We start from the raw sequence: 26,331 nt of genomic DNA, 5'->3' as shown, positions 1-26,331 counted from the left end.
GTTTTCGTTGCTGTGTGCTTTGGTTTGCTTTTTCTAAATGGACTCTCAGAGGTAGAAGGAACGTGCAGACGCCTGCTGATCTTGTCTCGAGCCGGCTCCGGTCTGTCCAAGGCGCCCCGTGAGCCGTAGCCCACCTCCCCTTCAGCTGCGCAAAACTGGTGGAAGGATCACTGCCCCGACTGTACACACTACGGCACTTAACGTTACTGCATTTACTGAACTGAACGTTACTCCAGAAAACGGGCGTTCAATTCGAACGCCGCTTTAACGTGCTGTCTCTCAAAGGAGCCTGTTAAGTTCCAGTTTGAATGGCTTCAGTCACGAGAAAGCTCGTCTTCATTTTGAGCTGTGGTCTGCTTGCTCCCCTGTGACGCACCTGCTGGTGTGACGTCACCTCGTCCTCAGTGGACACGCACCCTCGGTCGCCGCCCGGCGCGCTGTGGTCCTTGGTGTCAGCCCCCTCGTCGCGGTCGGTTTCTTAGAAGCCGGACCGTGTGGCTCCCAGAACTGGCCGGGGGACAGCACACGCGGGGTGGGCAGCCTCTGCTGTGCCTGCCCATCACTGCAGCCGCTTAGTAACAGTCCTCACATTTTCCCCTTATTAAAGGTTGTCCGCCAAGCCGCCCTGTGTCCAGGATTACCCGCTCCTGAAAGGGCTTTTTGTGTTTTTGTTGTTGATGATATGCTTCCTTTTTTTCTTTTTTTAATTGGAGGATAGTTGATTTACAGTGTTGTGTAAGTTTCAGGTGTACAGCAAAGTGAATCACTTTTACATACATGTGTATCTATTCTTTTTTTTTCAGATTCTTTTCCCACGCAGGTCATTACAGAGTATTGAATAGAGTTCCCTGTGCTCTACAGGAGGTCCTTCCTTGTTAGTTATCTGTTTCATGTATAGTAGTGTGTGTACGTGTCATGAAAAGGCTTTTGTAACACGGCTTATCTATTTACACAGTATATCTGAAAAGTAACCCGTTTCTCTCTTTAGATGCTTGGAGAGTTCCACTGAAAGTGTCAGCAGAGTTGCTGATGGTATGTCAAGCTCATAACCTTACTTTGGCTGTTAACTGTGTATTATACGCACGCAGGAGGGATCCATTTGTATTTGTGAATTAAGAATTCTTTTCGTAGTTTGTCACCATAACAGGTGAGGGCTGTATCTTCTCGCCTGCCGTAGCTGTGTAGTATACCTGCGTCGTTTTTTTCGTAACTGATGATGTCGTCAGTTATTCATATTTATACACGTTAGGAACGTTATCGCTTCAAAGAGCTGTACGATTGCTTAAAGCATCGGAGAGCTGAGTAAGTAAGACGACGTGTTTCCATAGGGTCAGGGAGGCAAGAGCTGAGGCGTTAGTGCAGTAGCCCTGGACCCACAGCTCACTCTGCAGGAGCCCGGACCTCACCGTGATGGGACTGTTCCCGCATGTCCCAGGTGGGGTTCCAGCCCGCTGGCTGAGCTCTGATAGGGTGCCTTCAGGAGGGACCGTTGTGGACCTGAAGGCCAGCAGTTGGTTGTTAGGAAACAAGTGCGGGGCGGGGGGTGGGGGGCATCTGCTCTGTCATCTCAGGTTGAGAGGTCATTGCTTCAAGTAGTGAAACAGAGAGAAAGTGTATCTGTGGACGAAGGTCTGCATAGAGGTGAGGCAAGGGTGAAGGCTGAGTCGGGGGTTCCTCCAGGGGCACCGGCCTCCCCCTGCCCTTCGGCTCAGCGTCTCCGCAGGTCAGGGGCTCCAGCTGGTTCCAGGAACGTGGGCGCCCCGCACCTGGGGGCCGGAGCGGCCTTCGGCACCTTGCCCCGCCCTCCAGAGCGCTGTGACCTGGTCGTCCTGAACCCTCGTGGGTGACATCTCAGTTCAGGAAGAGTCTCTTTTTGGGCATGTAGTTGCAATGAGTGTGTTTTCCAAATTCCAAGCTGGGACACAAGACAAAATATTTGAAGTGAAAAGTGTTCTGAAAAGTTCAAGGTTGAGGATTAAATCCGTAACGTGAACGGAGAGAGGGGCGAAGACGTCTTAAAGGACTGCTGGGTCTGATGAATAATGAGGGCACCAGACCAGGGCTTCCCTGGAAGGCTCGCGTGTGTCTGTCTCTCGGCTGGTGAGGCGTGGTGGTGGGTGCGTGTGTCTCGTACGCAGTGGGGTAGGTGGAAAGCTCTCGGAAGCTACTGTATTACTGGGGAGACTGATTAAAGTAAATCATATTTTAATCACAGGGTGTACGACTGCCTCCCAAACTGAAGCAGAATGAAGCAGCCAATACCCAGCCCTCTTCCAAAAGAGCCAGGTATGAAGAATGGCCTTTTTTTTAATGGTTGATGAGCTTTTACAGGTTTGTTTTAGAAAAATGGTGGCAGTTGGGAAAGTTCCCTGAAATGTTCACAGTGAGTAGGATTTGGAAGGATTTGCTGATTGCGTCACAGCTTTATCGTGGCACGTCTCATTTCATTGCTGGAGATAAACAGGGAATAGCCAGTGTTTTTTCCTCTCTTATTAAAAAAACAGTTGAATCTTCTCCTTTAACCAGAACCGCGCCAGAACCCCCGGTGAGCTGCTGTGGTGGAACGGCGGGGGTGGGGGACTGGAACCCGCTCCAGGCGTCCTGGGTGTGGGCCCGGGAGCCTGCGTCCCGACCCCTGACCCGGCGGGTCGGCGCGGGGGGTGGCTGTGTGCAGATCTGCGCTGGTCTCACCTGGTAAAGGGAAGCCGGCGGCTCCGTTAGAACCCAGAGGCCCTCCAGGCCGTGCTCAGCGAGGGGCTTCCTCTCTTCCCTGCCCCTCAGCTCTCCCTCCTGCCATTCCCCACATCCATACAGTCTGGGAATGATTGGATTTTTTAGTGAAAGCCTAATTATGTGATTATATATGTCATTAAAATGCCACAAATAAGTTTTTCTTAATTGAATAGACTGTCTCAAATATAAGCTAAAAATAGGATTTGAGAAAATTTAAGGAAATGGAAAAGACCGAGGTTTAATTTAAAATGTGTGCTTGAGTCAAACAGCTTTGTTCTGTGCCTTCTGGGTTGAGACGGGGCAGGTGGAAGACACAGGACTAGAGCCTGGGGTGGGGGGCCTCCCGCTCTTCAGGACCAGCAAGGCCAGTGAGGGCGGGGGCGGGGCTGCTGATGAAGTGGAGCGTTGATTGGCTGCTTCCCTTGGAGGTGCCACACGGAGGCCTTTTGGGGGTGCCTGGGTGTGAATGGTGGGAAAGAAAAAAAGAGCAGGTAAGTCATTGTATTTTCCCTTTAAGGAAAGACCACCACACACACTTAAAGCTTGTTAAAGCTATTAAAAATCCCTTCTTTGCTAAAGAACATTTTTAAGTAAATAATAGGCGGTCTTTCCTATGTGTATTTTATAGAATTGAAGATATACCACCTCCCACTAAGAAGCTAACACCAGAATTGACCCCTTTTGTGCTTTTCACTGGATTTGAGCCTGTTCAAGTTCAACAGTATATTAAGGTGAAACTTTAATTCTATTTTGCGTAAGGATTTTTAGGAATGTTCCTTTCTGTTTATATTTGCTTGAGGCCGGCAGTCTAATTAAACTAACATTTAATCAGGAATATCGTATTATAAGTGTTTACAGTGTGTATCTATAAACTGTGTGTCGTCATTACCTCATCATTGACTTCCCGCCTCATTCTTGCTACTGCTTCCCACTTAGATACGCGTTTTCTCATTAGGAGAAAAACGATTTAGGTGAGTAGACCGAGAACCATTTCTATAATCACGTGAGCATAGCAAGCCCACTCGGACATCATTTTCATAAAGACATTAGCTTAAAAGAGTGGCTGTGCCTCTTCAGGTTTTCTGATTGAATCCACAGTCTTTCAAGACTTGTTTTCTTGGGTAGGAGGGTAGGCCCAAGGGGCGGTGGTGTATTTGTGTATTTAGATAAATAAGCTTCTTGGAAGTAACACCAGGAGGGATTGTGGGATTTTGTTTTGTTATTTTGGGGACGGGGAGGGCGATGGCTAAGAGTAGGAGTTGACCTGTGTTACATGGATTCATACGTTTTACTTTTTTTTTTTTTTTTTTAAGGAAAAGAAACAATTATAAATGCTACTTTACGTTTAGTATAATTTATTTTCTTTACTTTTAAAATTGAGTATAGTTAAAGAGATCATCTTTTATATGTTTATGTCTCCTCAGTCAATTCTTAGGTCATCATTTCTTAAAACAGAGACAGTATTTTAACGTGCCTCAGTAACACTCATTTCAGCTTAGAAAGCCTGGGCAGATTTGCGCCTTACGAAATGAGCTGCGTTGTTTTCAGAATTTTACTTATTTATAGGGATGTCGTATTTAATCCTTAATCCTGATCTGCACAGCATTGATTAGGGAAATGTACGTTGTCAGTCCTAGTTTTCACTTTCCTCCTACAGTAGGCGTGGGTTTGGTTTTACCAGTTGCACCATTTTCCGTGGCCGAGGACTCTGTTCATAGTCTTAGACGCGTCCCGGGCCGTGTGCAGCTCTGTAGGCCTAGCTCTCACCTCTGGTCTGTGTTCGTGACCCCCAGAAGCTCTACATTCTTGGTGGGGAGGTCGCCGAGTCTGCACAGAAGTGCACCCACCTCATCTCCAGCAAGGTGACGCGCACCGTGAAGTTCCTGACGGCCATCTCCGTGGTGAAGCACATCGTGACTCCGGAGTGGCTGGAGGAGTGTTTCAAGTGTCAGAAGTTCATCGGTGAGTAGCAGCATCTGTACCTCAGTGAACTTATTATTACTTCAAGAAAAAACCCTTTTAATTTGGCATTATCTCCATTTTCATCCCAGCAAACATCTAGTTCATTTGTTAACTCTTTGTTATTTATAAACTTATTCCATGTTCCAGTCACTTGATTGATATCTTTGCATTTTACCATTGAAATATAGAGGTTTTTGGAAGGTATCGGGGGAAGAATAAGCTCTGCATCCCTGCCATGTTGTTTCCTGATGTGAGTGTATTTTGTTTGGAACACTGGCTGTCGGATGATATTCCACATGCAGTACAGCACCCGGTGGGGAGCCCGGCAACGTCCGGGCAGGCGGGAGGGTCAGCGTGTCCCTCCCTCGCCCCTCTCCCACTGTCCAGGGCACCGAAAGTGAAATCCTGTTACTGGCAGTGACCCTTAGAGATAGAGATAGGTTTTTCTTAGATGGGTCAGTACACCCACGTGTCTTTAGAGCCTCGCTAATCAGCGGAAATATGATTCCAAGTGACTTTTCTCTGTGGAATAGATTTGCAGCTTCGTCTCACGTGTGTTTTCCTCTGTGAGGACACATCACAGCCCGTTGCCCTCAGGGCACTGGACAGCACTGTGCTTATAGGCCGATCAAACAGCAAAAATCACTGACAGAAGCACAGAAATGTGAAGAAAGTAGCACTAAGTGGACCACGGAAGGACCCTTGTTCTCAGGACGAGCTGAACCGGGGCGAGCGCCGCCGTGTCGGCCCCAGCGGGAAGCACCGCGTGGGCAGCTCTGCCACGTCCACAGAGAACTGCAAAGCACCACAGACGCTGGTTTTGAGGTTACAAATAAATTGTACTGAGTGGGCATATTCACAAATACGAAATCCACAAATAACTAGGTTCAACTGTATTATGTAGTGTTTAGAAATTTTCAGTTGAGATTTTAGAAGTTTTCTTAAAAGAGACTAGTGAAATATAAATAACAACGCAGGCAGAAGAAGAAAAACGTAGAAACGATGCCATAAACGTAGATAAGCTCTCAATTGTATGAGCTACAAAGTTCAGAATGAGGGAGTCTGTTCTTTAACTGAAATTTGAGCTGCTTAATTTATCAAGCTTACCAGTCTGCGAAAACAAACATTTTTTATCTGTTTATAACAGTTCGTATTTGATGGGCAGTTTTAGCTGACTTTCATTTCTTCATGGCCTTATTAATGTTTGCTGTGTTGACTTCTGAGGGTTTATAAGGTGGTTCTGGTCTTATTATAAACATTTAATATTCAATATTGAATAGTCAAACACACTTCGTATTTGATCCCTCAAATTTCAGGATTTCGTAACTTTTCCGATCGTCAGATAGTTGGAGTTACACAGGATGCAGCCTTTTCCTGTTGGCTTCTTAGTCACGTGCGTTTATGTTTCCTCTGTGTCTTCTTAGCTCATTTCTTTTTAGCACCAAAGACTATCCCACCGTCTGGACGGACCTGTTTGTTTATCCTCTCACCTACTGAAGGGCATCTTGGTTGCTTCCAAGTTTTGGCAATTACAAGTAAAGCTGTGTTCTGTGTGCAGCTTTAGTGTGGATGTAAGTTTTCAACTCATTTGGCTAAATACCAAGCAGTGCGATGGCTGAATCATAGGAGAGTAGGTTCAGTTTTGTAAGAAACCATCAAACCGTCTCCCAAAGCGCTGGTACCAGTTTGCGTTCCATCAGCAGACTTCCTGTTGCCCCACATCCTCGCCGGCACTCGGTGTTGTCAGTTTTTCTGACTGTTTTAAGAGTTGTGTGGTGGTACCTCATTTTTGTTTTAATTTGCATTTCCCTGATGACATACCATGTTAAGCGTCTTCTCATGTGTTTATTTGCTACCTGTATATCTTCTGTGGTCATCCATCTGTTCAGATCTTTTGTCCATTTTCTAACTGGGTTCTCTTATTAGAGTTCTTTGTATATTTTGGGTAACAAATAGTCCTTATCAGATGCGTCTTTTGCGAATATTTTCTCCCAGTCTGTGGCCTGTCTTCTCATTCTCTTGACATTGTCTTTGACAGAGTGGAAGTGTTCGACTTTAATGAAGTCCAGGTTGTCAGTTATTTCTTCTGTGGATCATGCCTTTGGTTTTGTATCTAGTCATTGCTGTACCCAAAGCCCTCTTGGTTTTCTCTTGTTACCTTTTTAGGAGTTTAGGAGTTTTAGTTTTGTGTTTGGCTGTGCTGTGTCTTTTGTGTTGTCATGTGAACTTTAAAATCATTTATATGATATCCACTAGTCATTTACTTCTTTTTTGGGTTTTTTTTGCGGTACGCGGGCCTCTCACTGTTGTGGCCTCTCCCGTTGCGGAGCACAGGCTCCGGACGTGCAGGCTCGGCGGCCATGGCTCACGGGCCCAGCCGCTCCGCGGCATGTGGGATCTTCCCCGACCGGGGCACGAACCTGTGTCCCCTGCATCGGCAGGCGGACTCTCAACCACTGTGCCACCAGGGAAGCCCCTAGTCATTTACTTTTAAGACAGACTTGAGACATTTTGTTTTGCCAAAAGTTTACATTTTGAGGTTCCTGAAATTTCTCAAGAAGAATACTAACCCTAGGGTATTAGTTCTGGCAGTATCTGAAATTCTGCATTCTGATTCATTTCTTTCTTACTTTTTTCCATCTTTTAACGTTTTATGGAGATTTTTAAAACCCATTTGGCTTTTGAATTAAAAAAAATTTTTTGAAACGACCAGTCACCCAGTTGCCTGTATAGTACAGACATAGCTTCTTTTTCCTGATCCATTAGAGAGTCCATTGCCCAAATAATGCTCTGTTATCCCCAACACCTCAATGTGTGTTTCCTACAGACAGACAAGGACGTTCTCATAGATGGCACGACACGGCCACAGTCAGGAAATCAACATCGATCCACGGCTGCCGCTTCATCCTCAGACATCCTCATCCCCATTCAGATCCGCCCGTTGTCTCAGCATCACCCCTTAGAGCAGAAGGACCTAGTTCTGAATCACACGTTGCGTGTAGTCTCCTTGAGTCTGGGAAGGGCCCGTCTGTTCTTGTCACTTGAAGATGTCTGGTCAGTTAGGTCTGTCACTGTACAGAATGCCCTCCGTCTGGTGTGTGTACTGTCTCCTCCCGAGGGGGGTGGGCAGGTGGCGTCACCATCACATGGCTGCGGTCTCCCCCACCTCGCATCCTGCCAGGGGCTGCACAGTGCAGGGTTGTCGTCCTGCAGGTGATTTCACGGTGGTCCCTCGACGCAGGTGCAAGCCGGCCAGGCTTCTTGACGAGTCATTATGGGAAGCACTTTGAAACTTTGCAGATACTGCTGTTCCCTGTCAGACTTCTGATTTATTCCCTTATTTCCCCACACGGGCTCCTTTGTGTCTCCTTGTTACCGTCTTGTCACCGACCCTCACATCGTCCCCACTGTGACCAGGGATTGCCACTCAGGCTGGCTTCCGTGTCCTGTCGGGTTGACCACGTGGTAGCTTTTGGCAAAACAAGAATGTTCTGGGCTCCTCTCAATGCTTCTCTGCCCTGGTTCCACACCGGCGTTTTCCCAAGGATCCCCGAGTCCTTTCAGTGTAAACCTGGGAGCGGACGGACAGTGCTTGTGGCCCTGGGGTGTTGCTCCTGAACCCTCTTCCCACTTCCTGTGTCTGTCTGTCCGATGCCAGTCTGCCACCACGCGGTTCGTCCTCATTTCCTCCCTCCCTTTGTCTGTAATCCTTTCTCCAACAACAGTGAGAAGCCCGGCTTCCGGTGTCCTAATGAACTTGTTAACTTACTTGCTAAGCTGCACTGTGTGTGGTCAGTAGCGCGTGGACGGCCACTGCCCCTGCAGCGCAGCCCCTCTCCCTGGGCTCTGACGCCCTCGGGCCTGACAGCTTTAAAACCGGATTGTTCGAGAAGTGGTAGGGGATAATTTTGTATTTAAAATTGGTGTCTCAAACTATAGAATCTCTTTCTGGAAGACGCATGTCCTCTGTGCTGCTGTGAAAAGTTTAATTTTCAGGTTGACCGTTTCTACGGATTCTTAGCAAGTTAATGTAACGCTGCTGCTTCTTTTAGAAAACCAAAATGTCAGCATCTCCTCTGGGACAGGATTGTTTTAGCTACTTCGTTATATTTCAGTGTCATCGTCTCTTATCATAAATATTAACTACTTCTTGGCACTCCCTCATAGCTCTCCAGAAGGCATATCAACCTTGATTTTGCCGTGGACACTTACATTTCAAATGCAGCACTTCAGGGACTTCCCTGGTGGTCCAGTGGTCAAGACTCCGTGCTCCCAATGCAGGGGGCCCAGGTGCGATCCCTACAAAAAAAAAAAAAAAGATCCCGCAGGCTGCAACTAAGACCTGGCACACCCTAAATAAATAAATATTTAAAACAAAACGGATATATCACTTCATGCATGACAGTACATTTTTGTGCATTTTTTAATTCATCATCTTTTTAGAAATTCTTATCGTCTCCCACCTCAACCAGTATAGTGCCTCATCTGCTGCTGGCTGATCCACTGTGTGTCTGCAGCAGTTGTTAAATGTCAGCGTTTCTTCAGTGACAGGATTGCTCTCGCCCGGTGGTCCCGGTGGTCCTTGAGCTCAGAATGGTTTTTACATTTTTAAGGCATTGTTTCAAAAACAGAAGGGCATGTCTCAGAAGTATATGGCCTACCACGTGTGTCATCCGACTCTCCCTGCTTTGGGCTGTGTTACACAGTTTGGTTATTATGAAGAAGAAATGATTTTCTGAACGAGATGTATTTCATAAGAAGATTAAAATATTTTGTGATCTTTACCTTTTGACAAACTAGATATTTCTTAAAAATTCTTAAATCTTCAAAATTTGGTAAAACCATTCTTTATAAATTGCTGTACATATTCATAGATTTAAAAGGAACGTGTTTATGGTAAATCTCAGCTAATTGAGTCTAATGGCTCTGGAGTCACTGTGGTCCCTACACACACACACGACGACAGTTCGCGGCTCTCCCTCCGGGACTGGAGCTCCTCCCCTGGGCCTGTGGGCGCCCTGGGACGGTGAGATTACAGCTGAGGGGTGTGGAGGGGACAGAGCTCTCAGTCCAGTTTTTTCCAAACGCTAAGAAACACTGACCAAGGAGGGACAGTGTCTTCGGCCTGGCTGTTTTCAGGAGAAAAGTAACTGACAAGTATAACAGGTGAGGCTTTTGTTCACAGGTAAATGTGAGCCGTGGATCACACGCACCTGACCAGGGGCAGCCTGGAGCGGGTGGCACGGTGCAGCCCGGGCGCCGTGCACTGTTGGACGGGGTGCTGTTCTCTTTTCCAGATGAGCAGAGCTACGTTCTCCGAGACGCCGAGGCCGAGGTGCTTTTCTCCTTCAGTCTGGAGGAGTCCCTGAGGAGGGCACGCGTGTCTCCGCTCTTTAAGGTACGCTTGGGAGGGAAGTCAGATGAGGCCCCTGGACGCGACAGCCGCTACAGCTGAGGGCGACAGCAGGGGCCTCCCTGGAGCCGCCCCCACCACCACCACCACCTACCGTCCCCACCGCATGGGCGGCCTTCCTCGGGCAGGGTGCCTCTGGGGGTCTTCGGCACCTGCAGAGTCCTGCTGTTTCCCATAGCTAAGAGAATCCACACACAGTTAAACAGATTAGAGAGATGCATTACAGATACCCGGTTCTGTAAAGAGTACGTGTGTGAATAGGTAGGAGACATTTAAATCGATTATTTTGCTTTTAACAACTTACATTACTTGCTACTATTCTCATTAAATGTATATACTCAGCTAGAGAATGGAGACCGTCCTTGGGAACATATTAGAATCTGTGCCTGATAATTCTAGACTAGAACATTTAAATATTTGCTAAGATAGAACACTCGTCAGACAGCGGCTCAGTAAATTAATAAAGGTAATCATTTTTTTACCCTTCAGGAGCCAATTTAGGAATCAGAAATGATTTGCAATACTGAGTTAAGAGTATTCTACCTAAGATAGTCTGATTTTTCTAAATATTTGAGTTTAAAACAAAATGGTATTTTTGGTACACTTAGAAAATTGTAACCAGCAAAACCATTTCCTATTCTGTTTGAGCTTACAGTTTATAGAAATTGAGTGTTCCTATTCTTGTCCCTATTCTTGTTATTATCGCAGAGTACTTCATGTCTTTTAGGAATATAAGTTCTAGTTGCCGTTAATAAGTATAGGTCATACCTAACATAGGAAAGTGCTGACGTTACTTCCGAATCGACACACCTGGATTCCCCCAGGCCCACTTCAGACTGGGGACTAGCCGGGTCTAGTACGTGTATCCCCCTGAAATTAGACATTTTGTCAAAAAGTGAGAAATTATGTACACTAAAAATTCCATTTACAAAACATAATACACATATTTTCATTTTATTTTTAGGCGAAATATTTTTACATCACTCCTGGGATCTGCCCAAGTCTTTCAACTATGAAAGCGATTGTGGAATGTGCAGGAGGGAAAGTACTGTCTAAACAGCCGTCTTTCCGGAAACTCATGGAACATACGCAAAATAAGGTGGACAGAAGTAAAATACGCTGTTGAGTTCATCATTGTTGTGTACAAGAGCCGTTGTTCAGTCACTAATGATTTTCTTTTCATTAGAGTTTGTCAGAAATAATTTTAATATCCTGTGAAAATGACCTTCACTTGTGTCGAGAATATTTTGCCAGAGGAATAGGTATGGCTTACTCCCCTTGCTCTGTATTAAGAGTGTGTAGGTGCATGGCCGTGCACTCATTTAACGGCTTTTGTTTTCGTTTCTTTCAGATGTTCATAATGCAGAGTTTGTTCTAACTGGAGTGCTCACACAAACACTGGACTATGAATCATATCCTTTTGAAAGATGTGTGTGTGCAGAAACCCTCTCAGCACTAAGATCTGAGCGTGTGTGTTCCGTATCTCCAGAGTTGGCGATAAAAAAAATGATAAAAGACCCCTTAACATTCTTGGAGATTTTGTTTCTGTACAATATGTGCTCTTACATCTCTCCGGGTTCTTTTTCCTACCTTTGGGTGATTGGTGGGTGTCATCTCAGGGCCCCTTTTCTTGCGTCTGTAGCCTGAAAGGAGCCTGCGTCATTCTGCCCCAGGACGGTTGGAGCCCCGGGTGGATGGTGCAGAGTCGCAGGGGTTGGCGAGGGCTCGGGTGCCCGAAGCTCACCACCTCAGCGTGCGGCCTGTATTGGATGCTGTCACTAGTCTGCATCGTGTTTGTTTGGCAGTTGTTTTCCTCAACGAGCTTACATATAAATTTAACTGACGCACCTGCGCTGGTGACTGGAGCCCGACGCACGGGTCTGGCTGTGTCAGCTGCCGGATGGAGCAGCCCCTGCACCCTTGAGACGCCCTTGTTTTCCAGCTGCTTTCTTCGGGGACAAGCATTTTAAAGCAGGAAGACAAATATATTAAATATACTGCATCTTATTAAGATGTGCAATTTTATTCTGAGGAAACATAAATTATGTTTTGTATTATATGACTTTTAAGAGCCCACGTTAGGTTTTATGATTCATTTGCCAGGTTTTTAAATGTTTTCGCAACACTGTTGATGGAACTTTAGCTGCAAATGAAATGGTGTAAATAAAGACCTTGCTATCTCTAAATTATGGATGTTAAAGATTTGAAATGTTTTGTACTCTTATTTTTATTTCTTACACTCTTTTCTTTTATATTGATATCTTGCCCACATTTTAAATAAATGTACTTTTGAACTTAGAATTGAGTGGTCCTTTGTTATTACACATTGTTTTGTACAATTTATATGATTTGCATTAAACTGGATCACATTTTAAGTAATTTCCAGGCAAAATATTTTCTAGTAAATTTTCTCCCGAAGAAATAATTTCTGGAAGGTAGCCATTTCTGTCCAGGTAATAAATAAATTCCTGGGCAGAGGCATATTCAGAATATGTAGCAATTACTACAAACAGGCAGGCGCCGACCAGCCAGAATCGTTTATACCACAAACACCCATATATATATATCCCGCGTCTATTCCAGGCATGGTTCTCATACACGTCCTGTTGGGTTGTAGGTACAGAAGCATACTGGAGACTACCACCTTATCAGTAATTACTAACATGAATATATAATATACTACATTTATTAATATATTCAAGAACGAGAGGTTCAGCACTGCCCTCACGTCACTGCTCGTCAGGTGTGTTCCTTAAACACTGGATTTGCCTCCATAGCAATGTCTGCGATGTCTTCCTAGAAGGAGTTGTGATCTACTCCCAAGTCTACTCGCCAATTGCACAGTCTCCACAGTTTAATTCTTAAACACAGTTTAAGTGGAGCACGTGTATTAAGAAAGTTAGTGAACTCCCCAGCCCAGGCATTCTCAGCATTCCCGCAAGGCTCTGACGTTGGTTATACACACTGAAGGCGTCATTACTTCAGGTGTTCTCCCAACTCACGGTGGAACCACATGGCGTTACTCCTACCAATGGGAAGGAAATCGCCCACGACTTCACGGTTTTAAAGTGAGGCTCAACACCTTCAACCTGACCTGTGCCGTCTCAAAAGCCTTGACCTGTGGCAACTTCCCAGTGACCCAGCCGCTGCCGTGTGGGTACACCTTCACTGTCTCTCACCACGAGTGATCGATACGCTGATTGGCCACTGGAAACATTCATCTCTTGAGCTTAAATACACCCGAACAGCAGTTTTGTTCAGGTGTACCACGTGCTGGCACGCACTTGCATTTTTACAAACTGTATCTCAAACTATGTGTACATTTTAGCTCATACTTTTGTACTTAAGCAAACTTAGGGATACTTACCTGTAGAACTGACCTTTTCTCCTCACGTACAACAGGTGGAATGAGTGCTGATATGAAATAATTTCGAATCTGTAAAATCCCGGAAGTACAGAAGAGTTTCATTAAGTTGGAACAAAATCTTGATCGCAAAGTATTCAGAATACGGCCCTCCTTCTTACACCCTTGAAGAAAAGTGAAGATAATGATGGAATAAGGGCCTTCTGGGTAGAGTACATGCACCTGTTCAGTCTTCAGTGGAGGCGGGGTTTGTTTAACCAACATGCAAGTATGACTGACTTGATTAACCTTTCAATGAGTGTTTTTCTCAAAAGCTGCCAAGAATAATCCTTAAAAACTCCAGGAGCCGTCTGCAGCCAACTGGCTTGCACAGCTGCTAAGCATTGATTTGGTGGCTCAGAGGAAGTTACATGTGAACATTTAAGAATAAAGCAAATCAACTTCTTAGAGAAGCTGATTAGGTTAGAAAATTATTTCTCCTAGGAAAAGAAGTCTTTCTCTTAGTCCTGTTGTTTTCGTCTGACTCAAGGTTTTTTAATAGAAATGCAAACCACATACGTAATTTTAAAGTTTCTGGTAGCCACAGTAAAAAAGCTTTTAGATTTAGTTTCTAAAATTTTATTTATCTAAAATATTGTTTCATTTACAAGTAATATTTTTAATTGTTTTACTTTTTTTATATATTTCATACCACTTACAGTTTAAAAAGATATATATACCCAAGTTATTCTAAGGGTAAGGTGTTTTCCAGTAACTGAGTTAGTGCCAACTTTTTAAAATTAATTTTTATTGGAGTAGAGTTGATTTACAATGTCGTGTTAGTTTCAGGTGTACAGCAAAGTGAATCAGTTATACATATAGCCACTCTCTTTTAGATTCTTTTCCCATATAGGTCATTACAGAGCACTGAACAGAGTTCTCTGTGCCGTACAGTAGGTTCTTATTATCTATTTTATATATAGTAGTGTGTGTACGTCAAGCCCAATCTCCCAATTTATCCCTCCCCCACCGGTGTTCATTTTAAGTTAAAATTCACAAAACTGAGATGGACAGCACAGCTCCTCACTCGCGCCAGGCACGTTTCCAGTGCTTGGTGACCGGGCGCAGCTGGTCACCTGTGAGGAGTGTGACCCGTCTGTATCCCGTCTCACTTTGCAAATAAGGGTGGAAGAAATGTGAACGCCACTGAAGACAACAACATACACGCTGCATCCAGATAAGCCCAGGATCGTGTCTCTGAGCAGACAAAGCCCAGGACTTTGAACCAAGATGGTGGAATAGAAAGACATGGAGCTCGCCCCCTCCCACAAATACATCAGAAGTACATCTACACGTGGAGCAGCTCTCACAGAGCACCTGCCGAGCCCTGGCAGAGAACCTCAGACACCCAGAAGCGCAAGGAAGATCTCCACGTAACCCCGTAGGATGAAGGGGAAAACGGGAGCAGGACGGGACCTGCACCCCTGGGAGGGAGCTGCAAAAGAGGAAAGGTTCCCGCACACTGGGAAGACCCTCGCTCACGGGGAGATCAGCCGGGACAGAAAGGGGGCTTCAGAAGCTCAGAGGAGAGCGAGGCAGCCGGTGTGCGGCAGGCAGAAGAGAGAGAGACCAGCACAGAGGGTCTGTGCTACCTCCCTGCAGTCCCCAGCCTGAAACACACGCCTGCTGGTACGTGCGGGGTTTGGGGGCTGAAACTCAGGCTTCAGAGGACAGACCAGGGGAGAGGACTGGGGTCGGCTGCACGGACACAGCCTGAAGGGGCTGGAGTGCAGTATGGGCTGCGCGGAAGAAGCCCAACCCGCCCTAGAAGCGAAGCGCCGTTGTTAAGGGGCACGTGGAGGGAAAGGTGGGGCCCACCAGAGCAGCCTCACCCTGCGTGCTCACAGCTCGCACCGCCGTTGGAACCCCATTGTTAACGTGCGTAAAGGGAGGGCTGCCCGCCCCCCCAGAGCGGCCTCTTTCTCCGCACACTCAGCTGACACGGCGCTGCCTTCACCAGCTCTGGGAGCACAAGAGCCAGTGGGCTGTCTACACGCCGAGGCGGGGCTGAAATCAGAGCCCTCTCCCTGTAGCTGTACAGTCCACAGATTTGTGCCATTGCCGCCAGCTTTGCAAACTCAGTGCTGGGTGGACAACGGGTGCTTCCATGGCTGGGACAGGCCCGGCCTTAGCAGCTGTGGGCTCTGTGTGGGCGCACACATGGGGCGGGGCCGGGGTCTGGGCTGCTTCCGTAGCTCCCACAGCAGGTCTAGGTGTGTAACTACTGCAGTCCTGGTACCTGACTTCAGTGGACCTGCACTGGTGGTTCTGTGAACACAGTACCTGAGGGACACCAAGGCCAACTGCCTGCATCCCCACCATGGAGGTGAGGCCGAGAGGAGTGCCAACAACAGTGCATTTTGGGAGCCCACGCAATGGGTGACAGGTGACACCAGGCAGTGTGCTCTGCACGTGGGGACTACTCCAGCGGGGCAATACTCAGTGGCTCCTCTCCCAGTGGGACCACTCCAATCCTGCCTACCCCACACTGCAGCTTGAAAACGGATCCAGGGGCTTCTGCTCCAACAGCTGGGGAGCAGACCCTGCCCCCAACAGGGCAGTGACAACCACAGAGCAAAGAGGAGGCCCAGCTCAACAACTGGGCAGGCTCTGGTCACCACAACACCAGTTACACCCCCTTTCAGGGGGATGACGGCCAGGACACACTGAGGAAAGAGGCGGCAGGCATCCGTACTCAAAACAGCCCTAGCACCAAAAATATTAAACCTATGCAAGCTACACAGGGAAACTCCCGCATAAAAATAGCCCTCCAAGACCACAGTAGATAATTGTTTCTCCTAAACTCACAGAGAAGCATAAATAAAATGAAGAAGCAGAGGAATCGCTCCCAGTTAAAAGGTCAAGAGAATTCCCCTGAAAGAACAATGAAACAGACCTCTTCAGTCTCATAGACACCAAATTCAAAAAGGAGATGATGAAAATACTAAAGGAATTAAGAAGGGCTATTGATAGAGGTGCAGATTACCGTTATCAAGGAACTAGAAACTATAAAGAGCCAAAAAAAATTAGAAAACTCATTTGCCAAGACGAAAGCTAAGCTTAAGGCAATAAAAGGCAGATTGAATAACGAATAAATGATCTGGAAGACAGAATAATGGAAATCACCTAATCAGAACAGCAGACAGAAAGCCAAATGAAAAAAAAAAAATGAGAGCAATATAAGAGACCTATGGGATAATATAAAGCGTGCCAATCTACACAGAATAGGGATCCCAGGAGGAGAAGAAAGAGAAAAGGGGACCGAAAAGGTATTTGAAGAAATCATGGCTGAAAACTTCCCAAACCTAAAGAACAAAACAGATATCCACATACAGGAAGCACAGAGTGTCCCAAACAGACCTACACCAAGACATAATTAAAATGGCAAAAGTTAAAGAAAGGTCTCTAAAGGCAGCAAGAGAAAAACAAAGAGTTAATGAGAAGGGAACCCCATAAGTCTATCAGCTGATTTCTCTACAGAAACATTACAGGCCAGAAGGGAGAAGGAAGGTACATACAAAGTCCTGAAAGGGAAAAATCTGCAACTTCGGATACTCTACCCAGCAAGATCATCATTCGGAATAGGAGAGAGAAAGAATTTCTCAGACAAGCAAAAAACTAAAAGAACACAGCAATACTAAACCTGTCATAAGGAAATATTGAAAGGTCTTCTCTAAATAGAAGAGAAGCAAGAATCTATAGGAAAGAGAAAATCACAATTGGAGAGTAAATCACTTAAATAAGCCAGTACACAGATTAAAAAATTTTTTTAAATACGATTTCTGTGAAAGCAATGACAACCACAATGAACAGCAAAAGCGCAGGCGTGCAGATGCAGGAGAGGACATCAGAGTCATAACATGTGGGGGAGGGGAGCAAGAGAATACACACACATACTTTTCAGAATGTGTTTGAGCCTATATGACTACCAGCCTAAAGCAAACAGATACTGGAAGGGGTTAACATACTTGAAAAACAGGGTAGCCACAAATCAAAAACATATAATAGATTCACGAAAACCAAAGAAGAGAACACAAGCATAATACAAAAGAAGATCGAACTCAAAAGGAAAAGAACAAAGAAGAAATACAAAATCAATTCGAAAACAAGGTTTAAAATGGCAATAAATACATATCAATAATTACCTTAAATATCAATGGACTAAATGCTCCAATCAAAAGACACAGTGGCAGACCGGATTAAAAAAAAAAAACATGAGCCTACCATATGCTGCCTACAAGAGACCCACTGTAGGGCAAAGGACACAGATTGAAAGCGAGGGGCTGGAAAAAGATGTCTTGTCATGGCATGAAATGACAAGAAAGCAAGGGTAGCCATACTCACATCAGACAAAACAGACTTTAAAACAAAGGCAATAAAGAAAGATAAAGAAGGACACTATATAATGATAAAAAGGATCAATACAAGACGAGGACATTACACTCATCAACATATATGCACCTAATATGGGACCCAAATACTAACAAAGGGCAGAATTGACAGGAATACAGTAATAGCAGGAGAATCTAACACCCCATCACATCAATGGGCAGATCTTCTAGACAGAAAATCAGTAAGGCAACAGAGATCCTAAATGATACAACAGAACAGTTAGACTAATGATATTTTCAGGACATTAGATTTAAAAAAAAACAAAGAACAACAACAAAAAAACCCAGAATACACATTCTTTTCAAGTGCACGTGGAACATTCTCTAGGATTGACCACATACTAGGGCACAAAACAAGCCTCAACAAATTAAGAGTATAGAGATTATTTCAGCATCTTTTCTGACCACAGTTGCATGAAACTAGAAATCAACCACAGAAAAACAAGAAAAAAAAAACGATTACACGGAGACTAAGTAACATGTTACTAAAAAACCAATGGGTCAGTGATGAAATCAAGAAGTAAATCAGGGCTTCCCTGGTGGCACAGTGGTTGAGAATCTGCCTGCTAATGCAGGGGACACGGGTTCAAGCCCTGGTCTGGGAGGATCCCACATGGCGCAACTAGGCCCGTGAGCCACAACTACTGAGCCTGCGTGTCTGGAGCCTGTGCTCCGCAACAAGAGAGGCCGCCATAGTGAGAGGCCCGCGCACCGCGATGAAGAGCGGCCCCCGCTTGCCACAAATAAAGCCCTCACACAGAAACGAAGATGCAGCACAGCAAAAATAAATAAATAAACTCCTACCCCCAACATCTTCTTTAAAACAAACAGAAAACAATGCATATGCCCTTTTAAAAAGAAAGTAAATTAATAAATACCTTGAGACAAATGACAATGAAAACACAACCATACAAAATCTATGGGATGCAGCAAAAGCAGTTCTTGGAAGTTCATAGCAATACAGACCCTCTTCAAGAAACAAGAAAAATCTTAGACTTCCCTGGTGGCACAGTGGTTAAGAATCTGCCTGCCAATGCAGGGGACACAGGTTCGAGCCCTGGTCCGGGAAGATCCCACATGCCGCGGAGCAACTAAGCACATGCCGCGGAGCAACTAAGCCCGTGCACCACAACTGCTGAGCCTGTGTTCTAGAGCCCACGAGCCACAACTACTGAGCCCGCGTGCCGCAACTGCTGAGCCTGTGTTCTAGAGCCCACGAGCCACAACTACTGAAGCCCGCGGGCCTAGAGCCCATGCTCCACAACAAGGGAAGCCACCGCAATGAGAAGCCCACGCACTGCAACGAAGGGTAGCCCCCTGCTCACCACAACTAGAGAAAGCCCGCATGCAGCAATGAAGAGCCAACGCAGCCAAAAATAACTAAATAAACTTATTTTAAAAATTAAAAAATTTTTAAAAAGAAACAAAAATCTCAAATAAAAAACCTAACCTACCACCTAGAAGAATTAGAAAAAGAAAAGACAAAACCTAAAGTCAGCAGAAGGAAGGAAACAATAGAGATCAGAGAGGAAGTAGAGATTAAAAAGCAATAGAAAAAAAATCAATAAAACCAAGAGCTGGTTCTTTGAAAGGGTAAACAAAATTGACAAACCTCTGGCCAGGCTCACCAAGAAAAGAGAGAGGACCCAAATACAATAAATAAAAGAGGAGAAATTACAACTGATACCACAGAAAACCATACGAAACCATGAGAGAATACTATGAACAATTATATACCAACAAACTAGACAACTTAGAAAAAATGGACAAGTTTCTAGAAACACACAGCCCACCAAAACTGAATCAAGAAGATAATTTGAACAGATAAGAAGATAATTTGAACAGACCTATCACTGGAAGTGAAATAGAATCTGTAATAATTAATAATAACAACTCTCTACAAAAGTCCAAGACCAGATGGCTTCACGGGCAAATTCTACCCAGCACACAAAGAAAACCTTAAACCAATCATTCTCAAACTCTTCCAAAAGACTGAAGAGGAGGGAACACTCCCAAAGACATTCTATGAAGCCACCATCACCCCAATACCAAAACCAGACAAGGACACTACCAAAAAAGAAAATTACAGGCCAATATGTTTGAATATAGATGCAAAAATTCTCAACAAAACATTAGCAAACCGAATCCAACAACATATAAAAAAAGATCATACCCATGACCAAGCTGGATCCATCCCAGGGTCACAAGGATGGTTCAACACACGCAAAGATCAATGTAATACACCACAGCAACAAAACACAAAAAACACACGATCATCTCGATAGATGCAGAAAAAGCATTTGATAAAATTCAACATCCATTCATGATAAAAAAAAAATGCTTACAAAAGTGGGTATAGAGGGAACGTTTCAACATAACAAAAGCTATTTATGACAAACCAACAGCCAACATAATACTCAACGGTGAAAACCTAAAAGCATTCTTGCTAAGATCTGGAACAAGACAAGGATGCCCGCTCTCACCACTGCTATTCGAAAGAGTATTGGAAGTCCTAACCACAGCAATCAGGCAACAAATAAAAAGGTATCCAATTGGTAGGTAAGAGGTAAAACTGTCATTATATTCATATAACATGATACATATAGAAAACCCTAAAGACTCCACGCAGAAACTACTGGAACTGATAAATGAGTTCAGCAAGGTAGCAGGATACAAGATTAACATATGGAAGTGGGCTGCATTTTTTTACATTAACAATGAAATATCAGAAAGGGAATGTAAAAAATGATCCTGTTTAAAATCACATCAAAAAATACTTAGGAATAGATCTGACCAATGAGGTGAAAGACTTATGGGCTGAGAACTATAAAACATTAATGAAGGAAACTGAAGAGGATTCAAAGAAATGGAAGGATATTCCATGCTCTTGGATTGGAAGAATTAACATTGTCAAAATGGCTGTACTACCCAATCTATAGATTTAATGCAATCCCTATCAAATTACCCATGACATTTTTCACAGAACTAGAATAATCCTAAAATTTACCTGGAACCATAAAAGCCCCAAAATATTACCAAAGCAATCCTGAGGAAAAAGAACAAAGCAGGAGATGTAACCCTCCCAGACTTCAGACAACACTACAAAGCTACAGTAATCAAAACAGTGCATGGTACTTGGCACAAAAACAGATATATGGACCAATGGAACACAACGGAGATCCCAGAAATAAACCCACACACCTACAGTCAATTAATCTTCGACAAAGGAGGCAAGAATTTACAATGAGGAAAAGAGAGTTGGGAACGTTGGACAGCCGCATGTAAATCAATGAAGTTAGAACACATCCTCACACCATACACAAAAATAAACTCAAAATGGCTTAAAGACTTAAACGTAAGACATGACACCATAAAACTCCTAGAAGAGAACACAGGGAAAACATTCTCTGACATAAAAGGTACCAATGTTTTCTTAGGTCAGCCTCCCAAGGCAGTAGAAATAAAAGCAAAAACAAACAAATGGGACCTAATCAAACATAAGCTTTTGCACAGCAAAGGAAACTGTAAACAAAAAGACAACCTACTGACTGGGAGAAAATATTTGCAAACGATGCAACTGACAAGGGATTAATGTCCAAAATACAGAAACAGCTCATACAACTCAATATCAAAAAAAAAATGGGAAGATCTAAATAGACATTTCTCTAAAGTAGACACACAAACGGCCAACAGGCACATGAAAAGATGCTCAGCATCGCTAGTTATCAGAAAAATCAGAAAAATGCAAATCAAAACTACGAGGTACCACCTCACACAGGTCAGAATGGCCATCATCAAAAAGTCTGTAAATAACATGCTGCAGAGGGTGTGGAGTAAAGGGAGCCTCCTACACTGTCGGTGGGAATGTACATTGGTGCAGCCACTATGGAGAACAGTATGGAGGTGCCTCAAAAAACCGAAAATAGAGCCACCAGAGGACCCAGCAGTCCCATTCCTGGGCATATATGCAGAGAAAACGCTAATTCGAAAAGATACATGCTCCCCAGTGTTCATAGCAGCACTATTTGCAATAGCCAGGGCATGGAAGCAACCTAAGTGTCCATCGACAGAGGAGTGGATAGAGAAGAGGTGGTGTGTATACACAGTGGAATACCATGCATCCATAAAAACGAACGAAATAATGCCATTTGCAGCAACACAGATGGACCTAGAGATTATCACACTAAGTGAAGTCAGGCAGGCAGAGAAAGACAAATACCATGTGATATCCCTTACACGTGGAATCTAAAATACAGCACAAATGAGCTTATCTGTGAAACAGAAACAGACTCACAGACATAGGGAACAGACTTGTGGTTGCCAAGGGTCAGGGAGGTGGGATTAGCAGATATAAGCTACTATATATAGAATGGATAAACAAGGTCCTACTGTACAGCACAGGGAACTGTATTCCATATCCTGTGATAAACCATGATGGAAAAGAATATGAAAAAGAATGTATTTATGTGTATAACTGAATCACTTAAATGAGCTTATCTGTGAAACAGAAACAGACTCACAGACATAGGGAACAGACTTGTGGTTGCCAAGGGTCAGGGAGGTGGGATTAGCAGATATAAGCTACTATATATAGAATGGATAAACAAGGTCCTACTGTACAGCACAGGGAACTGTATTCCATATCCTGTGATAAACCATGATGGAAAAGAATATGAAAAAGAAGGTATTTATGTGTATAACTGAATCACTCCGCTGTACAGCAAAAATTAACACAACATTGTAAATCAACTATTTTCCATAAGATAATTTTTTTTTTTTAAAGTACGTTTCCCCATGTACGTGACAGATCATCTGTGGCGGGACTAGGCACTGAGAAGAAACGTGGAAGAAATAACGAGTATCCTCGCCCTCCAGGGGTTTTACAGTCTCATCAGGAAAAGTTAACATGTCTTAATCCTGAAAATATTAGTAATTAAGAAAAATACTTGGATTCATATTGCTTCCACCATTTGTCCTAAGGTTCTATCCGCCCGTTTTTTAAAAAAATTTTTAAAATTATTTTTAATAACTTTATTGTATTTGTTTTATTTTACTTTATCTTCTTTTTTCCTTCCTTCCCTCCTTCCTTCCTTCCTCCCACCGTCCCTCCCCTCCCTCCTTTCTTTCTTTCCTTTTCTTCTTTCTTCCTTCCCTCCTTCCCTCCTTTCTTTCTTTCTTTCTTCCTACTTCTACTTTTCCTCTTTTTGTGAGTGTGTATGTGTATGCTTCTGTGTGAGATTTTGTCTGTAGAGCTTTGCTTCCACCATTTGTCCTAAGGTTCTATCCGCCCGTTTTTTTAAAAATTTTTTTAAATTATTTTTAATAACTTTATTGTATTTATTTTATTTTACTTTATCTTCTTTCTTTTTTCCTTCCTTCCCTCCTTCCTTCCTTCCTCCCACCGTCCCTCCCCTCCCTCCTTTCTTTCTTTCCTTTTTAACTAACACACCATCGTAAAGCAATTATACCCCAATAAAGATGTTAAAAAAAAAAAAGAAAAATACTTTAGCAACAGCCACGCAACACTATTTAAATACTGTAGCGCAGAAAAGAACGAGGCTGATGAGATAACTACCCTCAACTCTAAACCATGCTACCCAGTTCCTCAAATTACCTAATTTTGTTGAATTAAAAAGCGCTCTACTGTGACAGGGCGAGAGAGAGGCATGGACATATATACACTACCAAACGTAAGGTAGATAGCTAGTGGGAAGCAGCCGCATAGCACGAGGAGATCAGCTCGGTGCTTTGTGACCGCCTGGAGGGGTGGGATAGGGAGAGTGGGAGGGAGGGAGACGCAAGAGGGAGGGGATATGGGAACATATGTATAACTGGTTCACTTTGTTATAAAGCAGGAACTAACACACCATTGTAAAGCAATTATACCCCAATAAAGATGTTAAAAAAAAAAAAAGCGCTCAAGCAAAGGTCTACGTCTGTGGGGAGTCTCGCTGTCTCCTGCACACCTCGCACGGATCTCAGCCTGTCCCTGGCGACCTGCTCTCTCCTGCCACTCCTCACTCATCTGCCGTGTTCCAGTCACACTCGGCCACAAGCATGTCACCTTCAACTGTCCCCTCCCCACACCTCCTGTCTGCGCCTCACCTGCTTCGTTCACTTGGCTGCACAGACGTTCACGCTGCTCCATCCCCGTCACCGTCCGCGGATTCCTGTCCCTCCCGGAAATCGGAACAGGCTTCTAGTTGCCTCCGGGCCTCCGGTCTCTTCCATTTCCCAGTGTCCTCCAGACTTTTGAAGGAGCAATTTATCTGAAATAGAATTCTGGTTGTCACATGCCTGCTAGAAAGAGGGAAGGACCCAGATTGTGATGTTTCGTATCTTTCTTAATCTCTTGTGGCCTCCTCACCGCACCCCCTCATTCCCAGCGGTCACATGGGTTTCCTTGATGCTGCTCGTACGAGGGAACTCCCATTCCCACCTGGCAAGCTTCCCTGTTCACTAAGGCCTGTAAAGCTTTTCCTCATGCTCCCAGCCTGTCTCTGTAGCTTCTTCCTCTTATAGCTTTAGTGCTGTGACCCAGTAAAACAAATGCCTCGGAGACGGCACTTGGTTACTCTTCAATCTATTTCTCCACTGCTGTGACAAAGCAACAACAACAAAAATGGATCAGTTGGTCCATGTCAAAACTTAGAACCTTAGTGTTTCAAAAGGCACAACGGAGTAAAAAGGCAACCCATAGGATGGGGGAAATATTGCAAGCCTGTACCTGATAAGGGGCTGATATCCAGGATATAAAAGGAACTACTACAACTCAACAAAAAGACAACCTGATTTTAAAACGAGCAAAGGACCTAAGTGGCCACTGACAGATGAATGGATAAAGAAGATGTGGCACATGTATACAATGGAATATTACTCAGCCATGGAAAGAAATGAAACGGAGTTATTTGTAGTGAGATGGACGGACCTAGAGTCTGTCATACAGAGTGAAGTAAGTCAGAAAGAGAAAAATACCGTACGCTGACACGTATATATGGAGTCTAAAAAAAAAAACAAAGAACAAAAAACGGATCTGAAGAACTAGGGGCGGGACAGGAATAAAGATGCAGAGGTAGAGAATGGACTTGAGGACACGGGGAGGGGGAAGGGTAAGCTGGGACGAAGAGAGAGAGTGGCATGGACATATATACACTACCAAATGTGAAATAGATAGCTAGTGGGAAGCAGCCGCACAGCACGGGGAGATCAGCTCGGTGCTTTGTGACCACCTAGAGGGGCGGGATACAGAGGGTGGGAAGGAGGGGGACACAAGAGGGAGGGGATATGGGGATATATGTATATGTATAGCTGATTCACTTTGTTATAAAGCAGAAAATAACAACAATGTAAAACAATTGTACTCCAATAAAGATGTTAAAAAATAAGTAAATAAAATGAGCAAAGGACTTGAATAGACATTTCTCCAAAGAAGATGTATAAATGGCCACTAAGCACAAGAAGATGCTCAGCATCACTGATCACCAGGGCAAAGCACAACTACGAGACGCCCCCTCACACCCACCAGGATGGCCACCAACCAAAAACAAACCAACAAAAATCGCAGTAAGTGCTGGTGAGGGTGTGGAGAAATTGGCACCCTTATGCACCGTCGGCAGAAACATAAAACGGTACAGCCGTGGTGGAAAACATTATGGTAGCTCCTCAAATTTTTTAAAAAGAATTACCCTACGATCCAGCAATTCTACTGGGTATGTACCCCAAAGAACTGAAAGCGAGGTCTCCACGAGACATGTATACATGTTCGCAGCGGCATTATTCACAACAACCAAAAACTGGAAGCAAACCAAGTGTATACACACTGATGTATAAACAGAATGTGGTCCATACATACACCAGACTCTGATTCAGCCTTAAAAAGAAGGAAACTCTGAAAGGAAGGAAAAAGTTCAGGAAATTCAATGTGGCTGAACCTTGAGGATGTAATACTAAGTGAAATAAGCCCGTCACAAAAGGGCAAATGCTGTAAGATCTCTACTCACATGAGGTGCCTGGAGCGGTCAAATGCAGAGGCAGGAAGTAGACGGTGGGGGCCAGGGGCTCCGGGAGCGGGGAGGGGAATGAAGGGGAAGCTAGTGTTTAATGGGGACAGAGTTTCAGTTTGGGACGATGGAAAGTTCTGGAGATGGGCGGTGACGATGGCCACACAACACTGTGAATATACCTAATGCCGCCTAATCGTACACGTAAAAGTAGCGAAGGGGCTTCCCTGGTGGCGCAGTGGTTGAGAGTCCGCCTGCCGATGCAGCGGACACGGGTTTGTGCCCCGGTCCGGGAAGATCCCACATGCCGCAGAACGGCTGGGCCTGTGAGCCATGGCCGCTAAGCCTGCGCGTCCGGAGCCTGTGCTCCACAACGGGAGAGGCCACAAAAGTGAGAGGCCCGCGTACAGCAAAAAATTAAAAAAAAAA

At 44.5% G+C, this 26,331-nt stretch overlaps 1 protein-coding gene and 1 long non-coding RNA gene across 14 annotated transcripts in view; one reads left to right on the top strand and one right to left on the bottom strand.

Moving 5' to 3' along the window:
* The window catches only part of PAXIP1 (PAX interacting protein 1), a 46,837-nt gene extending 34,774 nt beyond the window's left edge, over positions 1-12,063 (top strand). For all 5 annotated transcript variants that reach the window (XM_024739147.1, XM_024739146.1, XM_024739149.1 and 2 more), the window contains 9 exons: positions 989-1,032; positions 2,216-2,286; positions 3,362-3,464; positions 4,527-4,695; positions 9,993-10,093; positions 11,073-11,207; positions 11,295-11,370; positions 11,460-11,520; positions 11,936-12,063. In XM_024739147.1, coding sequence (XP_024594915.1) covers positions 989-1,032; positions 2,216-2,286; positions 3,362-3,464; positions 4,527-4,695; positions 9,993-10,093; positions 11,073-11,207; positions 11,295-11,370; positions 11,460-11,520; positions 11,936-11,951 — 776 coding nt within the window. In that variant the 3' untranslated portion in view covers positions 11,952-12,063. The remainder of the gene's footprint in view (positions 1-988; positions 1,033-2,215; positions 2,287-3,361; positions 3,465-4,526; positions 4,696-9,992; positions 10,094-11,072; positions 11,208-11,294; positions 11,371-11,459; positions 11,521-11,935) is intronic.
* LOC112395772 (uncharacterized) overlaps positions 2,290-26,331 on the bottom strand; it is a 28,113-nt gene continuing 4,071 nt past the window's right edge. For 4 of the 9 annotated variants that reach the window (XR_003002436.1, XR_003002437.1, XR_003002438.1 and 1 more), the window contains 10 exons: positions 24,008-24,171; positions 13,476-13,636; positions 11,957-12,057; positions 11,699-11,868; positions 10,877-10,978; positions 10,203-10,286; positions 9,159-10,098; positions 8,908-8,994; positions 4,581-4,661; positions 2,290-3,189 (listed from right to left, as the gene is read on the bottom strand). This is a non-coding gene — a long non-coding RNA (uncharacterized LOC112395772). The remainder of the gene's footprint in view (positions 3,190-4,580; positions 4,662-8,907; positions 8,995-9,158; positions 10,099-10,202; positions 10,287-10,876; positions 10,979-11,698; positions 11,869-11,956; positions 12,058-13,475; positions 13,637-24,007; positions 24,172-26,331) is intronic. The other 5 variants (XR_003002439.1, XR_003002442.1, XR_003002444.1 and 2 more) reach the window with 5 other exon arrangements.

The sequence above is a fragment of the Neophocaena asiaeorientalis genome, unplaced genomic scaffold (genome assembly GCF_003031525.2).
Source record: "Neophocaena asiaeorientalis asiaeorientalis breed wild unplaced genomic scaffold, Neophocaena_asiaeorientalis_V1.1 scaffold145, whole genome shotgun sequence".
Taxonomy (NCBI): domain Eukaryota; kingdom Metazoa; phylum Chordata; class Mammalia; order Artiodactyla; family Phocoenidae; genus Neophocaena; species Neophocaena asiaeorientalis.
Note: the sequence above shows the minus strand (reverse complement) of the source record. Positions and strands in the feature narration are given on the sequence as shown.